The sequence below is a fragment of the Schistocerca gregaria genome, chromosome 3 (genome assembly GCF_023897955.1).
Source record: "Schistocerca gregaria isolate iqSchGreg1 chromosome 3, iqSchGreg1.2, whole genome shotgun sequence".
NCBI classification, from domain to species: Eukaryota; Metazoa; Arthropoda; class Insecta; order Orthoptera; family Acrididae; genus Schistocerca; species Schistocerca gregaria.
In genome coordinates this window covers 572210507-572229489 of record NC_064922.1, presented here as the reverse complement: position 1 = coordinate 572229489, position 18983 = coordinate 572210507, and the positions used below count along the sequence as shown (strand labels likewise).

General features: G+C 43.6%; 1 protein-coding gene across 1 annotated transcript in view; it reads right to left on the bottom strand.

The window, feature by feature from the left end:
- Positions 1-18983, bottom strand: part of LOC126355974 (uncharacterized) — a 626068-nt gene that overhangs the window by 496239 nt on the left and 110846 nt on the right. Inside the window, exon 5 of the mRNA XM_050006583.1 lies at positions 17038-17136. Coding sequence (XP_049862540.1) covers positions 17038-17136 — 99 coding nt within the window. The remainder of the gene's footprint in view (positions 1-17037; positions 17137-18983) is intronic.

Genomic DNA, 18983 nt, shown 5'->3' with positions numbered 1-18983 from the left:
TCTCATTTCCTCGAGAACTCTTTAACAATCTGCTGGCCATACTATCTTGACAGTGTTCGTCAATGAATGAACACTGAGGCAATTTGTACTACTTTGAGGCAAATATGCCCTAGGGGGTAGCGTCACCCAGGAACAAAGTCAGTTACTTCACATCCGTAGATACTGGCAGCTCATACAGGGTCTCTCTCCTATGAGCGGACAGCCGCATTTTCTCTAGTGTTTCAGCAAATGTTTTAAACTTCGTTTTAGATATGTGTGGATGGAGTCAGTCCAAAGGAATACTGGTCATCTTTCAGCTATCACCTTGAGTAAACGGGAAGGGTCAGTTTGTTCCCCGTTACAAACAAAATGAATTTCAGAGCGTAATTTTACGTACCATCTGATAGAGCGGTCCCAAATTAGCCTACTTGAATATATGTTTTATCAGTATGTATTGATTGGGACAGTAAAATAAGAGGAACAATCATAATTCAAGCAGGAAGTGATCAGCTTTGCTGCATAGCAATAGCGAGAGAGGACGTTGCTGTAGCTGCTGCAGTAATGGCTATCGCTCATGTTTTACGCTCCTTGTTAATATACAATGACAAACCAAAGTATTATGATCACTACCCACCGCAACGTTGGCTGCCTCCTGGTGGCGTTGCGGGCACGTGACGCGTTAACAATGGCATGTAAGCGTAGCAGTGACGAACGGGGACTAAGTGTGCTGCAACTGGGAAAATCCATTGAGATAAGCGAATTTCACAAAGGGCAGATTATTATTATTACGCAGAGTCTGTACCCGAGTATGTAGAAAGTGACGATGCCGGTCGAACATCCGTGTGCTACTGTCGTGAGAATCTACGGAAATAGGTAGAACGACAGTGGAACTACCAGTAGGCGTTAAAGGGATGCGCGTCCACGAATCTTCACAGACTGTGGACTTTGGAGGCTTGTCAGCTCAGTAAAGCAGGATATATGGTGATCTGTGGCACCTCTACCGAAAGAGCACGATGCTAATGCACGTACCAATGTTTCGAAGCACACCGTTCATCGTACATTGTTGAACATGGAGCTCCGCAGCAGACCATCCCTACGTGTTCACAAGTTGACGAAACGACATCATCAGTTACGATTGCAGTGGGCACGGGACCGTCGGGATTTGACCGTCGATCAGTGGAAACGTGTCGGGTCTTCAGGTGAATCGCATTTTTACTGTACTAGATCGATGGTCGTCTCCACGAACGCCGTCATCGATGTGAACGGTGGCTCGAAACGTGCAGCGCTCCACGGACGCGGGCTGATAGAAGTAATATTAGGCTATGGGAGACATTCCCCTGCGCTTGCATGGGACCTGTGGTAGTAATCAAAGCAAAGACATACTGACAGCTGCAAAACACGTGCCTCTCTTCACGCTTGATGTTTTCCCTTACGCTGATGTCATCGTTTAGTAGTGTAATTGTCCATACCTCGGAGCCAGACTCGTGCTACAGTTGTTTGAGGATCATTGTAGTGAACTCACGTTGATGTCTCGGCTACAAAATTCCCCTACGCAAATCTTATGTAAGCCATCAGGATCGCTATCAGGCGATATCACCATGTGCGCAAATCAGCTGCCCGTTATTTACGCTTATACATCTAACGCCACATTCCTCCACAAACCTACAAACAAATTGTTGGATTCCTGATACGGAGAATTAGTGACGTATTTTGTTTCAGGGACGGACAAACAAGCTATGAAGCAGATTGTCATAATGTTTCGTTCCTCAGTTCGCATCGGCTAAGCGACTATACCACGAAATTTACTTGGGACTATTCCATCGAATGTGCACGCAAAATTCCGCTGCGATAATTCTTTTGTTCGTTATTGGAAATATACTGTCGCCTTCTGCAGACATTGGTTGTTGCACAAAAGAAATAATGATCAGTATTTGTTTGGGCTGACTCCAGCTGCAAAAGCGAAACTGCAAATATCGGCCTGACTACTGTTGGGAGACACACCTGATACGCGGCGCTGACGTTTACTGCTGTAGCATGAGAGCCGATTTGCTTAGCAAGTGTCCAAGATATTTAATTTTTGGCTCAAACTAGCTATACTTATCGAGTCGGTAATGGAAACCTTCTCATTGCAGTCAGTTAAAAGTGCTCCTAGTTTCTGCAACTATTTCCCGTCACGATACTGCAATCCAAATATTTAGCACATTGTCTTACCCTGTGTGTGAGCTGTTGTAGCCGGCAGGAGTGGCCGAGCGGTTCTAGGCGCTACAGTCTGGAATCCTGCCTCGGGCATGGATGTGTGTGATGTCCTTAGGTTAGTTAGGTTTAAGTAGTACTAAGTTCTAGGGGACTGATGACCACAGCAGTTAAGTCCCATAGTGCTCAGAGCCATTTGAAAGATTTGAGCTGTTGTAGGTACTTTTAAAAATGGCGCGAGAGCTTGCAACTGCAAATGGGAATATATTGCTTGTACATTCTGGGTAGTGCATTAAGAGCAAGAATCATTAGCTTTTCTATGCCAGCTGGTTGTTTCAACTATGCCTCTCCTAATGCCTCCTTTTTGAGTAGTGCATCGCCCCCCCCCCCCCCCCCCCCCAATCCCCTCTCCGCAAAAGTAACGAAGGTAATTTGGCCATCAATTCTTCAGAAGGTGGACTCGGATATAAATTGACAGGGTGTCCCAAAATAATGTATATACTCCTTGAACCTGAATCTCTCTAATTAAAGTAGGTAGACTTTTTGCAGATAATAAGTCAGAATGCTGTGAAAAATTTAGTAATGCCTCCATTTGTAGCAGTATTGTAAGTAAACATGGCGTTATCATTTGAGTAACGGAAGAAAGTGCTCGATTGTTATTGGAATACACTGAATGTGAGTGAGACTCGACTGCGTTGGGGAGGTGAATTTAGAGCATCCCCACCTTTATGGTTAACAGCAATAAGTATCCGAGATACGTCTGAAGACGATGGAACGGAGCAGGACATGCAGAAGGGATGCAGCGATGAGAGAGACGATTAAGAAACAACTGAAGTATTGCTACAGTGATTAAGGGGTACATGTATTCACAAAAAACTTATGCGAAGTAATGCTCTCGTGACGCTAGGATCTCCAAAACCAATATTCGGAGAATTTTGTGGACTCCGATATGGGAGCCCTTCTATCCGATAGTTTTCCACACTCCGCACGATAATGTTCTCAGTTGTGGAGTTTAATTTTTTGAGTGGTTCATCAATATGTGTGAAGAAAGTGAACATTTCAACGATCTAATTCTTTGGTCGGATGAAGCGATATTTAAACTTAACGGAACAATTAACCATCATAGCTGCGTTTACTGGGACTGACGAAAATACTACGAAAGGAAGGCACAATTATCTACCAGGTAAAGCTGTCTGGTCTGTTTTCGAGGGTTAATCGGATCGTACTCCATCCATGGGTGACTCTTGCGTAGAAATGTTGCCAATGGTAACTCCACATGTAAACGACATATTTGACAGTGTAGATCACTACTTTCAACAGGATAGGGCGCGCCTAATTTCCTCTTTATTTGTTGGAATTTCTGAATCAGATTATCTTAGAGATGGATAGGACGTAGAGGAGGGGTTGCAGTGTGTCCAGACCGATCACCACAGTTAACCAAACCCTTCAGTCTTCTATCTTCGGAGGTTTGTCAAAACCACAAAGAATTACTGATATAAGAGAATAAATTGAACAAGCCTTTGATACTGTTCCGTTAAAAATAATCAAACTGGTATGTCTCTCTGTTCCAAGACGTTGTCGACAATGAACTGCGTAGGGAGGTGATTATTTTCGCGTATATTACCTTCCATTTCATCTTGACGTATATGTCACGAATTTTTTTTCTTTATATTGAAATAAAAGAGATATTCAGTGTCAAAGAGTGTATGTATTACTTAGCACATCCTGCATGTTGGGCTGAGAGTACATGTAGTTTTTAAAATGCGCCTCGCCTCATTTTATTTTGTAAGTTCTGTCATCGGTGTAACCCACTGATTTAGAGACGTTAGGGTGGTGACACCTATTTCTTACAGTGTGTCAAATTTTGTTTCAACCGCCCTGCATATCAGGACACTTAACTGTCGCTCCCGACAGAAACAAGCCTGGGCTGAATGTTTCAGTGACACATGAGCGTAAAGTTGTTTGCCCTGCCCAGTACAAATTGAAACGTCTATTCATAGTTGTGGCATAACGTATGTAGATTTTTAAAGTAACTGTTCTGTTTACTTACTTGTTTCTAAATCTGGAAACTGGCAATAGAATGTGTCCAGCATCAAAATATTTTTAAATTCAGTTAATGCTACGATTAATAAAGTTGGTGATCTAGACAGACTGATGTACATAGCTGTTGCGCTGATTTGGTCTTTGACCGGTATTACCCATTTACTAAGTGCAGCCTCTCGCCGCTGTGAGACTTTGAGCGACGTCGAGCCCAGACGCTCGTGCACATCCATATTGCCGAGATACATCGCTCCACCTGTATCAACTAGAAGCTCCACTTCCCAGGCGCTTATTTCCACCGTGACCATCGGCTTGCCAGTAGTTGCGGAAGGTGCCGTTCACATTGCCTCTCTTTTGCGCAGGGGCACGTCGTATCGCAGCGAAAGCGCCAGCTGAAATATGTACTCTTCATCGTGTCGTGCCCACGACGTACACATGCAGAACGAAGCGATGAATGAAAACTTGTACTAAGGCCAGGATTCGAACCGGGGTCTTCTTCTCAGTAGGCAGATGCCAGGTGTTTGAGACTTGAAAGGTATCTGGTACCACATAGTTTGTTTTGATACCACACTCTTGCTGTGGGAAGACTGCGTGTGATAGTGTTCGCTGAAGCGTGAAGGTCACGATTTGCATAAATTCTTTGATAAGATAGAACGTTAGGGCACTTCACTGGGGTCTACCTAGATGACAGATAGCAAATACTTTCGGACAACGTGCTACCACTCCTTATGATTGTTACACTTATTGTTGGCAAGTAAGTCTATCTACTTCTGCTTCGTCATCGAACGCTAGTTATACTTGTAATGTTACTTGAAATTATGACGCCACGGTGAGAGCCATATATGAAGCAATTAATAGGGTGAAAATTCAGAAGTGAGTGCTACCAGGCTGCTCATTGTCACCATATTTACTTGATCTGTGTGCAGAGCACATTATGACTAGCTGAAGCCGATACCGGAACTAAAATAGCTGAGATAAATATAAATAACCTTAGATTTGCAGATGATACCATAGTGATGCTACCATCACTATGGTATCATCTGTAAATCTAAGGTTATTTATATTTAAGTGAAGAACTGAAGAACATGTCGTTGAAGGTGAAAGAAGAAAGTGCAAAGGCTGGTCTAAAGCCCAAAGTCAATAAAACGAAAATTGTGGCAACTAAACCTATCACTTCAGGGCACGCAGGAGGAGAAAAAATGAAGGTAGTTTCTGCATTCAATTATCTCGTCTCTGAGAGAGATTTCTGCTGATAGTGATTGCAGCCCCGAAATCAACAGGTGCTTGTTACTTGGCAGAAAGGCAATGTTTAATCAGTATAGTAAGAGCTATGGTCTGTCCACTTGTGATGTACGGCTGTGAAACCTGGACCATAAGAGAGGCTGAACGGCGTAGGACAGATACACTATGTGATCAAAAGTATACGGACATCCGCAAAATCATACGTTTTTCATATTAGGTGCATTGTGCTGCCACCTACTGCCAGGTAATCCATATCAGCGAACTCAGCAGTCATTAAATAACGTGAGAGAGCAGAATGAGGCGCTCCACGGATCTCACGGACTTCGAACGTGGTCAGGTGATAGGATGTCACTTGTGACATACATCTGTACGCGAGATTTCCAGATTCCTAAACATCCCTAGGTCCACTGTTTCCTAAGTAATAATAAATAATGGCGTTTGACGAGGGCCTTCCGTCAGGTAGACCGCTCGGCTGGTGCAAGTCTTTCGATTTGACGCTCCTTCGGCGACACAGAGTCTCTGAGCGGAGAAAATCTCCGACCCAGACGGGAATCGAAACCGGGCCCTTAGGATTAACAGTCCGTCACGCTGACCACTTTTTTTTTTCGTCGTTGATCGTTGTATTTGGTCGTTGCGGACGTCACATGACATCCGTTCAAGTTCGTCTGTTGATCGTTCCACTCACTTGTTTTATTACAGAGGCGAATCGGCTCTCTGACCGAGCACGCTGAGCTACCGTGCCGGCTGACCACTCAGCTACTGGGTGCGGACGTTTCCTAAGTGATAGTGAAACGGAAACGTGAAGCGACACGTGCAGCACACAAGCGTACAAGCCGATCTCGTCTGTTGACTGAAAGAGACCGCCGACAGTTGAAGAGGTACGTAATGTGTAATAACGCCGGTAAATGCCCAACCAGCCCTCTCCTGGTGTAACGAGCGTAAAAATTGGACGATTGAACTGTGGAAAAACGTTCTTGGAATCACTAATAGTGGTACCGAACGTGGCAATCCGATGGCAGGGTGTGGGTATAGCCAATGCCCGGTGAACGCCATCTGCCAGCGTGTGTTGTGCCTACAGTAAAATTCGGAGGCTGTGGCGTTATGGTGCGCACGTGTTTTTCATGAAGGGGGCATGCACCCATTGTTGTTTTGCGTGGCACTATCACAGCACAGGCCTACATTGATGCACTACCTTGGACACGTAATGGGAAAATGAGATTATCTGGAAATTTCGTTAATGCTAGGTAGTAGAGGAGGAGAGGGGGTCAGAGTACGAGATGGATTGATGGCATAGCAGAAATGATGGATTCCAAACTGGGAAGTCTCCCAAGGAAAGGACAGAAGAAACTGTTGTCCTTTATTTCATGACGTTGTTAACTATCAAGAAGAGTCCAAACATATACCAAAAGAGACATTCAGATATAACAGCGAAGTCATAACTGCAAACTAATCTCTTAGCTTAATAGAGGACTACGAAGAGTCTCCACCAGAAGCTCCGCAGGGCTTTGTGCCAGTCTGAATTCTGTGGTATAGATTACTAGAAAATTTTGGTGTACTGTACGACCTGTGCTTAGTGTTACTGCGAGTTTAATTTGTAAATACACTCCTGGAAATGGAAAAAAGAACACATTGACACCGGTGTGTCAGACCCACCATACTTGCTCCGGACACTGCGAGAGGGCTGTACAAGCAATGATCACACGCACGGCACAGCGGACACACCAGGAACCGCGGTGTTGGCCGTCGAATGGCGCTAGCTGCGCAGCATTTGTGCACCGCCGCCGTCAGTGTCAGCCAGTTTGCCGTGGCATACGGAGCTCCATCGCAGTCTTTAACACTGGTAGCATGCCGCGAAAGCGTGGACGTGAACCGTATGTGCAGTTGACGGACTTTGAGCGAGGGCGTATAGTGGGCATGCGGGAGGCCGGGTGGACGTACCGCCGAATTGCTCAACACGTGGGGCGTGAGGTTTCCACAGTACATCGATGTTGTCGCCAGTGGTCGGCGGAAGGTGCACGTGTCCGTCGACCTGGGACCGGACCGCAGCGACGCACGGATGCACGCCAAGACCGTAGGATCCTACGCAGTGCCGTAGGGGACCGCACCGCCACTTCCCAGCAAATTAGGGACATTGTTGCTCCTGAGGTATCGGCGAGGACCACTCGCAACCGTCTCCATGAAGCTGGGCTACGGTCCCGCACACCGTTGGGCCGTCTTCCGCTCACGCCCCAACATCGTGCAGCCCGCCTCCAGTGGTGTCGCGACAGACGTGAATGGAGGGACGAATGGAGACGTGTCGTCTTCAGCTATGAGAGTCGCTTCTGCCTTGGTGCCAATGATGTTCTTATGCGTGTTTGGCGCCGTGCAGGTGAGCGCCACAATCAGGACTGCATACGACCGAGGCACACAGGGCCAACACCCGGCATCATGGTGTGGGGAGCGATCTCCTACACTGGCCGTACACCTCTGGTGATCGTCGAGGGGACACTGAGTAGTGCACGGTACATCCAAACCGTCATCGAATCCATCGTTCTACCATTCCTAGACCGGCAAGGGAACTTGCTGTTCCAACAGGACAATGCACGTCCGCATGTATCCCGTGCCACCCAACGTGCTCTAGAAGGTGTAAGTCAACTACCCTGGCCAGCAAGATCTCCGGATCTGTCCCCCATTGAGCATGTTTGGGACTGGATGAAGCGTCGTCTCACGCGGTCTGCACGTCCACCACGATCGCTGTTCCAATTGAGGCACCAGGTGGAAATGGCATGGCAAGCCGTTCCACAGGACTACATCCAGCATCTCTACGATCGTCTCCATGGGAGAATAGCAGCCTGCATTGCTGCGAAAGGTGGATATACACTGTACTAGTGCCGACATTGTGCATGCTCTGTTGCCTGTGTCTATGTGCCTGTGGTTCTGTCAGTGTGATCATGTGATGTATCTGACCCCAGGAATGTGTCAATAAAGTTTCCCCTTCCTGGGACAATGAATTCACGGTGTTCTTATTTCAATTTCCAGGAGTGTATGTGTCATTCTATTAGGTGTTGTGCGAGGGTCATCATTATTCTTTATGATGAGAATTTGTGGGTTCTTGGCTTAATGAAATTTTGAGGTTATGGACCATGCCTTTCTTTTTCATTTGGATGGATTTCTTCTGGATAATGTGGCTGAGTGATGGTTGCTCTAAATGTTGCCTTATGTGAGTGTTCATAATAATACTTTGGTGTGAAGAGATTTCAGTCGTCGTAGGTAAGTATTGGCGGCCATTGACTAACTTCAAACCATACAAGATTAGCGGTAATATCACTGCATCCAGGTTGTCAGTTTTGCGTTATGTGTGACCTGACCACGGCTATCGCAAATCACCCCAACTCATATCACGTGGCTCTCACATACTGCGATCTCGGCAAGCATAGCGCAAACTTCTGTTGGTAGGAGTGGAGTCCGTTTAGCTACTCTGGTGATCAAACACCAAACACCAAATGTAAGGAATTTATGCTTGACTTGTAAGCATAGAAATACTAAATATACGGACAAGATAAAATGTTATCTGTTAGACTTACCCAAACTTCACTTTTAAAGTCTTAGTTAAAGTTGGAAAATAGCCTAAGCCGACAGGCACATTGTACTGTGGTGACAGTATTTTTTGTAGTTGTTGGCTATTGTACAATATATTTGGTTCAAATAAATGTGCTTATGAGCATCGGCGAATGAAGCAGTTTTAAGTATTTGATGCAACTGAAATATTAAGACAAATATAAGATGCTATTTTTGGCAAGGTCTGATTACCAGAAGCAAGGATCTGAGAATTTTAGCTGTTGTTGTGGTCTTCAGTCCTGAGACTGGTTTGATGCACGTCTCCATGCTACTCTATCCGGTGCAAGCTTCTTCATCTCCCAGTACCTACTGCAACCTACATCCTTCTTTATCTGTTTAGTGTATTCATCTCTTGGTCTCCCTCTACGATTTTTACCGTCCACGCTGCCCTCCAATACTAAACTGGTGATCCCTTGATGCCTCAGCACATGTCCTGCCAACATATCTCTTCTTTTAGTCAAGTTGTGCCACAAACTTCTCCTCTCCCCAATTCTATTCAATACCTCCTCATTAGTTATATGATCAACCCATCTAATCTTCAGCATTCTTCTGTAGCACCACATTTCGAAAGCTTCTATTCTCTTCTTGTCCAAACTAGTTATCATCCATGTTTCACTTCCATACATGGCTACATTCCATACAAATACTTTCAGAAACGACGTCATGACACTTAAATGTATACCCGATGTTAACACATATCTCTTCTTTAGAAACGCTTTCCTTGCCATTGCCAGTCTACAATTTACATCTTCTCTACTGCGAACATCATCAGTTATTTTGCTCCCCAAATAGCAAAACTCCTTTACTACTTTATGGATCTTATTTTCCTAATCTAATTCCCTCAGCAACACCCGAGTTAATTCGACGACATTCCATTATCCTCGTTTTGCTTTTGTTGATGTTCATCTTATATCCTCCTTTCAAGACACTATCCATTCCGTTCAACTGCTCTTCCAAGTCCTTTGCTGTCTCTGACAGAATTACAATATCAGCGGCTAACCTCATAGTTTTTATTTCTTCCCCATGGATTTTGATACCTACTCCGAATTTTTCTTTTGTTGCCCTCACTGCTTGATCAATATACAGATTGAATAACATTGGGGAGAGGCTACAACCCTAACTCACTCCCTTCCCAATCACTGCTTCCCTTTCATGTCCCTCGACTCTTATAACTACCATATGGTACCTGTACAAATTGTAAATAGCCCTTCGCTCCCTGTATTTTACCCTTGCCACCTTCGGAATTTGGAATAGAGTATTCCAGTCAACATTGTCAAAAGCTTTCTCTAAGTAGATAAATGCTAGAAACATAGGTTTGCCTTTCCTTAATCTAGCTTCTAAGATAAGTCGGACGGTCAATATTGCCTCATGTGATCCAACATTTCTACGGAATCCAGACTGGTCTTCCCAGAGGTTGGCTTCTACCAGTTTTTCCATTCGTCTGTAAAGAATTCGCTTTAGTATTTTGCATCCGTGACTTATTAAACAAATAAATCGGTAATTTTCACATCTGCCAGCACCTGCTTTCTTTGGGATTGGAATTATTATATTCTTCTTGAAGTCAGAGGGTATTTCGCCTGTCTCATACATCTTGCTCACCAGATGGTAGAGTTTTGTCAGGACTGGCTCTCCCAAGGCCGTCAGTAGTTCCAAAAAGCATGTTCTTTGATAATTTTTTTCTCTACATCCTCTTCCATTTCCATAATATTATCCTCAAGTACATCGCCCTTGTATAGAGCCTCTATGTATTCCTTCCACCTTTCTGCTTTTATTTCTTTGCTTAGAACTGGGTTAGCATCTGAGCTCTTGATATTCATGAAAGTGGTTCTTTTTTCTCCAAAGGTCTCCTTAATTTTCCTGTAGGCAGTATCTATCTTACCCCTAATATGATAAGCCTCTACATCCTTACGTTTGTCCTCTAGCCATCCCTGCCATTTTGCACTTGTGGTCGATCTCATTTTTGAGACGTTTGTATTCCTTTTTGCCTGCTTCATTTACTGCATTTTTATATTTTCTCTTTTCATCAATTAAATTCAATATTTCTTCTGTTACCCAAGGATTTCTACTAATACTCGTCTTTTTACCCTCATGATCCTCTGCTGCCTTCACTACTTCCTCTCTCAAAGCTACCCATTCTTCTTCTACTGTATTTCTTTCCCCCATTCTTGTCAATTGTTCCCTTATGCTCTCCCTGAAATTCTGTACAACCTCTGGTTTCGTCAGTTTATCCAGGTCCCATCTCCTTAAATTCCCACCTTTTTGCCGTTTCTTCAGATATAATATACAGTTCATAACCAATAGATTGTGGTCAGAGTCCACATCTGCCCCTGCAAATGTCTTACAATTTAAAATATGGTTCCTAAATCTCTGTCTTACCATTATATAATCTGTGTGAAACCTGTCAGTATCTCCATGCGTCTTCCATGTATACGACCTTCTTTTATGATTCTTGAACCAAGTGTTACCTGTGAGTAAGTTGTGCTCTGTGCAAAATTCTACCAGACGGCTTCCTCATTCATTTCTTAGCCCCAATCCATATTCACCTACTATGTTTCCTTCTCTCCCTTTTCCTACACTCGAATTCCAGTCACCCATGACGATTAAATTTTCGTCTTCCTTCGCTATCTGAATAATTTCTTTTATTTCCTCATACATTTCTCAATTTCTTCGTCATCTGCAGAGCTAGTTTGCATATAAACATGTACTAAAGTAGTAGGCGTGGGCTTTGTGTCTATCTTGGCCACAATAAGGCGTTCACTATGCTGTTTGTAGTAGCTTACCCGCACTCTTATATTTTCATTCATTATTAAACCGACTCCTGCATTACCCCTATTTGATTTTGTATTTATACCCCTGTATTCGCCTGACCAAAAGTCTTGTTCCTCCTGCCACCGAACTTCACTAATTGCTACTATATCTAAATTTAACCTATCCATTTCCCTTTTTAAATTTTCTAAATACCTGCTCGATTAAGGGATCTGGCATACCACGCTCCGATCCGTAATACGCCAGTTTTTTCTTCTCCTGACAACGACGTCCTCCTGGGTAGACCCCGCCCGGAGATGCGAATGGGGGACTATTTTACCTCCGGAATATTTTACCCAAGAGGACGCCATCATCATTTAACCATACAGTAAAGCTGTATGCCCTCGGGAAAAATTACGTCTGTAGTTTCCCCTGGCTTTCAGCCGTTCGCAGTACCAGCACAGCAAGGCCATTTTGGTTAGTGTTACAAGGCCAGATAAGTCAATCATCCAGACTGTTGCCCCTGCAACTACTGAAAAGGCTTCTGTCCCTCTTCAGGAACCACACGTTTGTCTGGCCTCTCAACAGATACCCCTCCGCTGTGGTTGCACCTACGGTACGCTGTATCGCTGAGGCACGCAAGCCTCCCCACCAACGCCAAGTCCATGGTTCATGCAGCGATTGAGTACTATGGGGACACTTACCCATGCTTCAAACCAGTGAACGCAACACCAATTAAACAGTGCACCTATTAAAGTGGTACATGAAAAGCAGTGACCCTGCACAGAGAAAAGCGAAGTTTATTTCATCAGCTGTAGAGATATCGGTCAGATACTATTTACACATTCCAAACGGTTTATTTTTATTTTTTACCACTGACAAAACGTTGGAATATATCGGCTTCTAAGAAAAGGGGCTAGGAAGAATACAGCACCACATCTTGTCAACAGATGCTTTGTAAAAGCGAAAGATTTCCATTTTTGGGAAATTCATATTTTCTTCTTTACCGGACTCATCGCTCTTTAATTATAGTCCACTCCTGCATCAAAAGAAGATATACCAGGAAGTGAAACCAAATGCCTTTTGCCTTACCGTGTTAAGTCACAGTAAGCAGATCCAATGTTTTGACTGTTAAAAGTTCAGTTACACCTCGAAAGTGTGAGATATGTCATCAACGAGCGTTTGTTGACTACACCGACATGATCCTTCTGAATGGTGGAATTCACAGTGGTGGAAGAGCTGCTGGTCGACATTATCAAAACGTGCTACTCAGCGGCTTCGAGGAAGATTATCTTCACCGTGAGCAGAAGTGACTGTGGTGCTCGAGGGGACACCGCAGGCCCAAACTGGAAGATTCCACACTGCATCGAGTTGGAGGGAACCCGTAAACGAGTCAAGGAGCCATTTCTCTGGCTGTTACTGAGTGGAAATGTAAAACAAGTTTGCCGGCCGCGGTGGTCTCGCGGTTCTAGGCGCGCAATCCGGAACCGTGCGACTGCTACGGTCGCAGGTTCGAATCCTGCCTCGGGCATGGATGTGTGTGATGTCCTTAGGTTAGGTAGGTTTAAATAGTTCTAAGTTCTAGGGGACTGATGACCACAGCAGTTGAGTTCCATAGTGCTCAAAGCCATTTGAAGAATTTTTTTTCTAAAACAAGCGATTTACTGAGTCAGTCCTAATCAGTTACTTGTAAAAGTGGTCTCGTTACCACCATGCTTTCAAATGGTTGTAGCACGGAAAGGGCACGTTCCCGGTCATGGGTACCATTTTAAAATATTATCCACCCACTCAACTCTACAAGTCCTAGAAGTCTGTAACGGGATTTTCCCAACAGCGTCTATGGTACTTGCACAGTATGGTCATAATATCTATTGTTTACTAGTAGCATATTTGTTATTTAGGTATTTTAAAGATTAATTATATAACCATATAAATTTCTTCCTGATTGGTCTATTTGGCGTAAGAATGTTTTAAAGTAATGTTATCTATTTAATGCATGTTGTTATTGCTAATATCTATTTACGCAAAGTGCAGTAGGCCTAACCTCAAAATGGAATGTATGAACAGACCAAAGAGGATTTTTGGTGGCAGATATTGCAGTAGAGAAAAATTCTCAAGTTCTGAAATCCACTTATTCAGTTAACGTAACGGAAGAAGTGTACTACGTCATCACTAACTACAAAAATAAGTAAATAGGCAATATTTAAAACATTCCGTTTTCTATACAATTTAAGTTTTGGTTTCTAAGAATTATGGTTTCTATTTTAACTGCGAGACAACACCAAAATAAAAGAAGAAAGTGTGACCAATCATGCAGGCGCAGGAACAAACAATGTAAGAATTGTAGAGAAGAAAAGAATTACATTGGCTACAAAGGGTGTAGTCGAGGATGCACTTCACTTAACACAGTCACATACACACACACACACACACACACACACACACACACACACACACACACACACGCGTAGAGAGAAAGAGAGAGAGAGAGAGAGACAGAGAGGAGTGTGGCAGGGAGGGATTGAGATGTATCCGACTTAGAGCAGGTTACCAAGGTCGAGTTAGAATTTCCAGCTGCCACAACAGCTGCAAACTCATTCTGTCTAACAGTGGTCGGCGTGAGCTGGCGATGAAATCACCGAGCCTAGAGAGATAAAAAGATATTTAACGTTCATGATGCAGTTTTAACATTCACAGCCAGCTAGTTGCACACATAATTCACTTTTGCAAATTTGTTCGTGTTCGTACTGGCCTTACCGGAGTTCTTTCGTGAAATCACTAAACATTTTCATAGTCTTTGGCCGCATCCACGATATAGTTTCACATTATGCTTTCATGTATCCACCCACCTATGCTAAGACTATAGTTCACGATTATAGTATTTTGTCCATTTGTTAAATGTTTATATGCTTGGTTCAGTGACCATGCGACAATGCATAATCCACAATGTAATCTATCACTGCCTGTGGACTGTGCATACACGAGGTACGACTCTTGGAATCCAATATATTTTTGTAGTGAGTGCTAGTTACTTTTGGTAGATAGACGAGTTGTGTACCCGTAATTTGATACTTAATTGAGCCTGCTCTAGTAGTTCTCATTTCATAAGACGTTATCCGCTGCAAAGCATTCTTTTTCTTGAATTTGCACTATCTTATAAGAAGTTTCGCTTGAACATATGTCACCGAGGATACGACTTAACATCATCTTGGAGGAATGCTGAAACAACATCTCACTTTTTCATAACAGAGTTTTGGCATGAAACACTAATGGGTATCTAGGTATGGTTGGAGAATCTGCATTGCAGACAGACTGTATAAGGACGACAGGGAAAGAGAAACGAGATTAACAGGAAGTCTTTTTTGTGGTCTTTGGTACAACGTAGCTCTCCACATTAGCCTGTCCTACACTAGCAGAGCTCTGTGTACTCGGGAACTATAAAGATTGCAGTTTCCTCTTGCTTTCAAACGATCGCAGTGGCAATATAGCAAGGCCATATTGGTTAAGGCTACAAGGCCAGATCAGAGAACCATCCAGACTGTTTACACTGCATCTACTGAATACACTGCAGCTCGTTTCCAGTAGACACACGTTATGTCCAGGATTAACGCAGGTACCCCTCTGAAATTGTTTCACCTCTCCACAAGAGCGAGTGACTCAATGTACACTACTGGCCATTAAAATTGCTACACCACGAAGATGACGTGCCACAGACGCGAAATTTAACCGACGGGAAGAAGATGCTGTGATATGCAAATGATTAGCTTTTCAGAGCATTCACACAAGGTTGGCGCCGGTGGCGACACCTACAACGTGCTTATACGAGGAAAGTTTCCAACCGATTTCTCATACACAAACAGCAGTCGACCGGCGTTGCCTGGTGAAACGTTGTTGTGATGCCTCGTGTACGGAGGAGAAATGCGTACCATCACGTTTCCGACTTTGATAAAGGTCGGATTGTAGCCTATCGCAATTCCGGTTTATCGTATCGCGACATTGCTGCTCCCGTTGGTCGAGATCCAATGACTGTTAGCAGAATATGGAATTGGTGGATTCAAGAGGGTAATACGGAACGCCGTGATGGATCCCAACGGCCTCGTATCACTAACAGTCGAGATGACAGGCATCTTATCCGCTTGGCTGTAACGGGTCGTGAAGCCACGTCTCGATCCCTGAGTGAACAGATGGGGACGTTAGCAAGACAACAGCCATCTGCACGAACAGTTCGACGACGTTTGAGGCACCATGGACTATCAGCTCGGAGACCATGGCTGCGGTTACCCCTGACGCTGCATCGCAGACAGGAGCGCCAGCGATGGTGTACTCAACGACGAACCTGGGTGCACGAACGGCAAAACGTCATTTTTTCGGAAGAACCCAGGTTCTGTTTACAGCATCATGAAGGTCGTATGCGCGTTTGGTAACATCGCGGTGAACGCACATTGGAAGCGTGTATTCGTCATCGCCATACTGGCGTTTCAGCCAGCGTGGTGGTATGGGGTGCCACTGGTTACACATCTCGGTCACCTCTTGTTCGCATTGACGGCACTTTGAACAGTCGACGTTACATTTCAGATGTGTTACGACCCATGGCTCTCCCTGCGCAACCCTACATTTCAGCAGGATAATGCACGACCGCATGTTGCAGGTTCTGTCCGGGTCTTTCTGGATACAGAAAAGGTTCGACTGCTGCCCTGCCCAGCACATTCTCCAGATCTCTCACCAATTGAAAACGTCTGGTCAATAGTGGCAGAGCAACTGGCTCGTCACAATACGTCAGTCACTAGTCTTGATGAACTGTGGTATCTTGCTGAATCTGCATGGGCAGCTCTGCCTGTACACGCCATCCAAGCTCTAATTGACTCAATGCCCAGGCGTATCAAGGCCGTTATTTCGGCCAGAGGTGGTTGTTCTGGGTATTGATTGCTCAGGATCTATGCACCCAAAATGCGTAAAAATGTAATCACATGTCAGTTCTAGTATAATATATTTGTGCAATGAATCCCGGAGTGTCATCTGCATTTCTTCTTGGTGTATCAATTTTGATGGCCAGTAGTGGATGATTCACTCTGAAATCTGCTGTGGCTTGTGCACTATACATACGCAAGAGACGACTCTTGGATCCCAATACACTCGATTTAATAAATATTTTTATAATTTACCTATTTCATGGTTTATAACGGTGAAATGATTGCGAGTATGTACCAATCTCTGTGGATGAAACAATATCAATATACTTACCTCCCTGTGATCATGCTCCAGCGCACATTGTAAAAGCGTTCTTCCGTTTGGACTGTGGCAGCTAGTTTGGAACTGGACAGTGATGAGAGAAACTGCCACCTGCAACAAAACCACAACGCGACTGTGACGTCAGCACTAGGTGGTCGTGAGTGATACTGTTTGATGAGCGCTACATATTTTCTCAGGAAAATGGTTAACAATGTGATAATGTTTTAATTTATTAACTGTTTCTGGGTGAGCACCACAACTTATATAAATTTAGAGTGACATATTTTCAACAGCTTGTTATTGTACTTTATTAAGCACTACTAACTATTTTAGATTTCTTCTTATTCTCAAGCACTTCTACAAACATAACAGCACACCAGAATTAAATGGAAGTCAAAGTATAAAAGGCTCTATAACTGCACTGATGGGGCGTTTCCTCAAAGATGATATGATTACTTATAACAAATATGGATACCTCATGTGTAGCATGATCGTCATTACAGAGATCCTAAATGAAATATTGATAGAATAATGGTAAGTCTAGAACATTAATAAATCATGTAATGTGACATATTTTGAGGTGTATGGCCCACCGCCAGTAATTAACACATGCCCAAGGGTACTGGCGAGAGAGCTCTTTTCAGATACCCGTTTTTGCCAAAGGAGTGCTGAACGACCTTAATTTTATTTATGTCACTCTTAGGATTCTCTATGTGCCACTTGTGAACTGTTACTGGCTATGAAAGCTTGAATATATTGTTTCGTTTGAATTCTCGCCGTCCTATATTAACTTTCTGTGGTCAACGGACGTCTCATCAACATTATCACTTCGACTTTCAAACAGAAGAGCGCTCCATACTTCATACTATATGTATAATATTCTTAGGGAAAGTGATTTAATTTGGTCTTCAATTGAAAAAAGAGAACAGTAAAGGATTTGCACGTACGACATATAATTGTGAAAACTGCCTTTTGCATTTTTCTGGTGGTAAGCTCCTATGGGACCAAACTGCTGAGGTGTTCGGTCCCTAGTCTTACACACTACTTAATCTAACTGAAACTAACTTACGCTAAGAACAACATACACACCTTTGCCCGAGGGAGGACTCGAACCTTCGACGGGGCAGTCTTTAGCATTACGTGCTCTGTTTTTTTTTCTTTTTTTAATTGACATATTGCTATTTGGAAGTAGAAGACCTATGTAATGTTCATATAACAGTTTATTGCATCACAGATCGCTTAGGTATATAGAAAAAATATTCACAGTATCCGTTTCGGCAAATATTTGCAATCTTCAGATGTGCTTAATCCGCAAAAAGATTCGTACAGATAAATACATGTAGTTACGCACTTTGAAAATCAAAAAATCATTTAACATTTCAATGAATATTCATCATACCTAGCCTAGTCCATTGCCGTCCCTAACACAAACTTCAGTTCATGTGTTCAGGTTATGTTCCCCTTCTTGGTTCGTCACTATTGCCGTGGCTCTCCGGTATTTGAATAGCACCTCAGCGTTCGACGTAATGGGGTAAATCCTGCCTGTACCTCAGGCAAAGATGATCTACAGATCTGATATAATTAAATTTTTCTTGAGACATTTGAGTCTCATCTTTATCTACGATAATGATGGAAGCTTCCATATCGTAGATATCTTTAATTCCGTTGTATCTGTCGGTTTTTTGGTAGATGCCTAAATTATGCGACAAACGAGTGTTGCTATATGACATTTGGATTCTGTTCCTTTTCTTTTCAGAGGGACGAGCGAACTGTTACATATCGCTTCAAGACTTTTCTTTCTGCTGTATTACAAATAAATGATATTTACTCTGTGAGCTTGGTACTCTTGCTGTGAGTGGACAGCTTCTAATTTCCTCACGGATGGGAGTGGGCCTGGAGTGTCGGCAGTACACTGTTTGGACATCAGAATGTTTTCTCAGAAGCAGGGAACAGCAGCC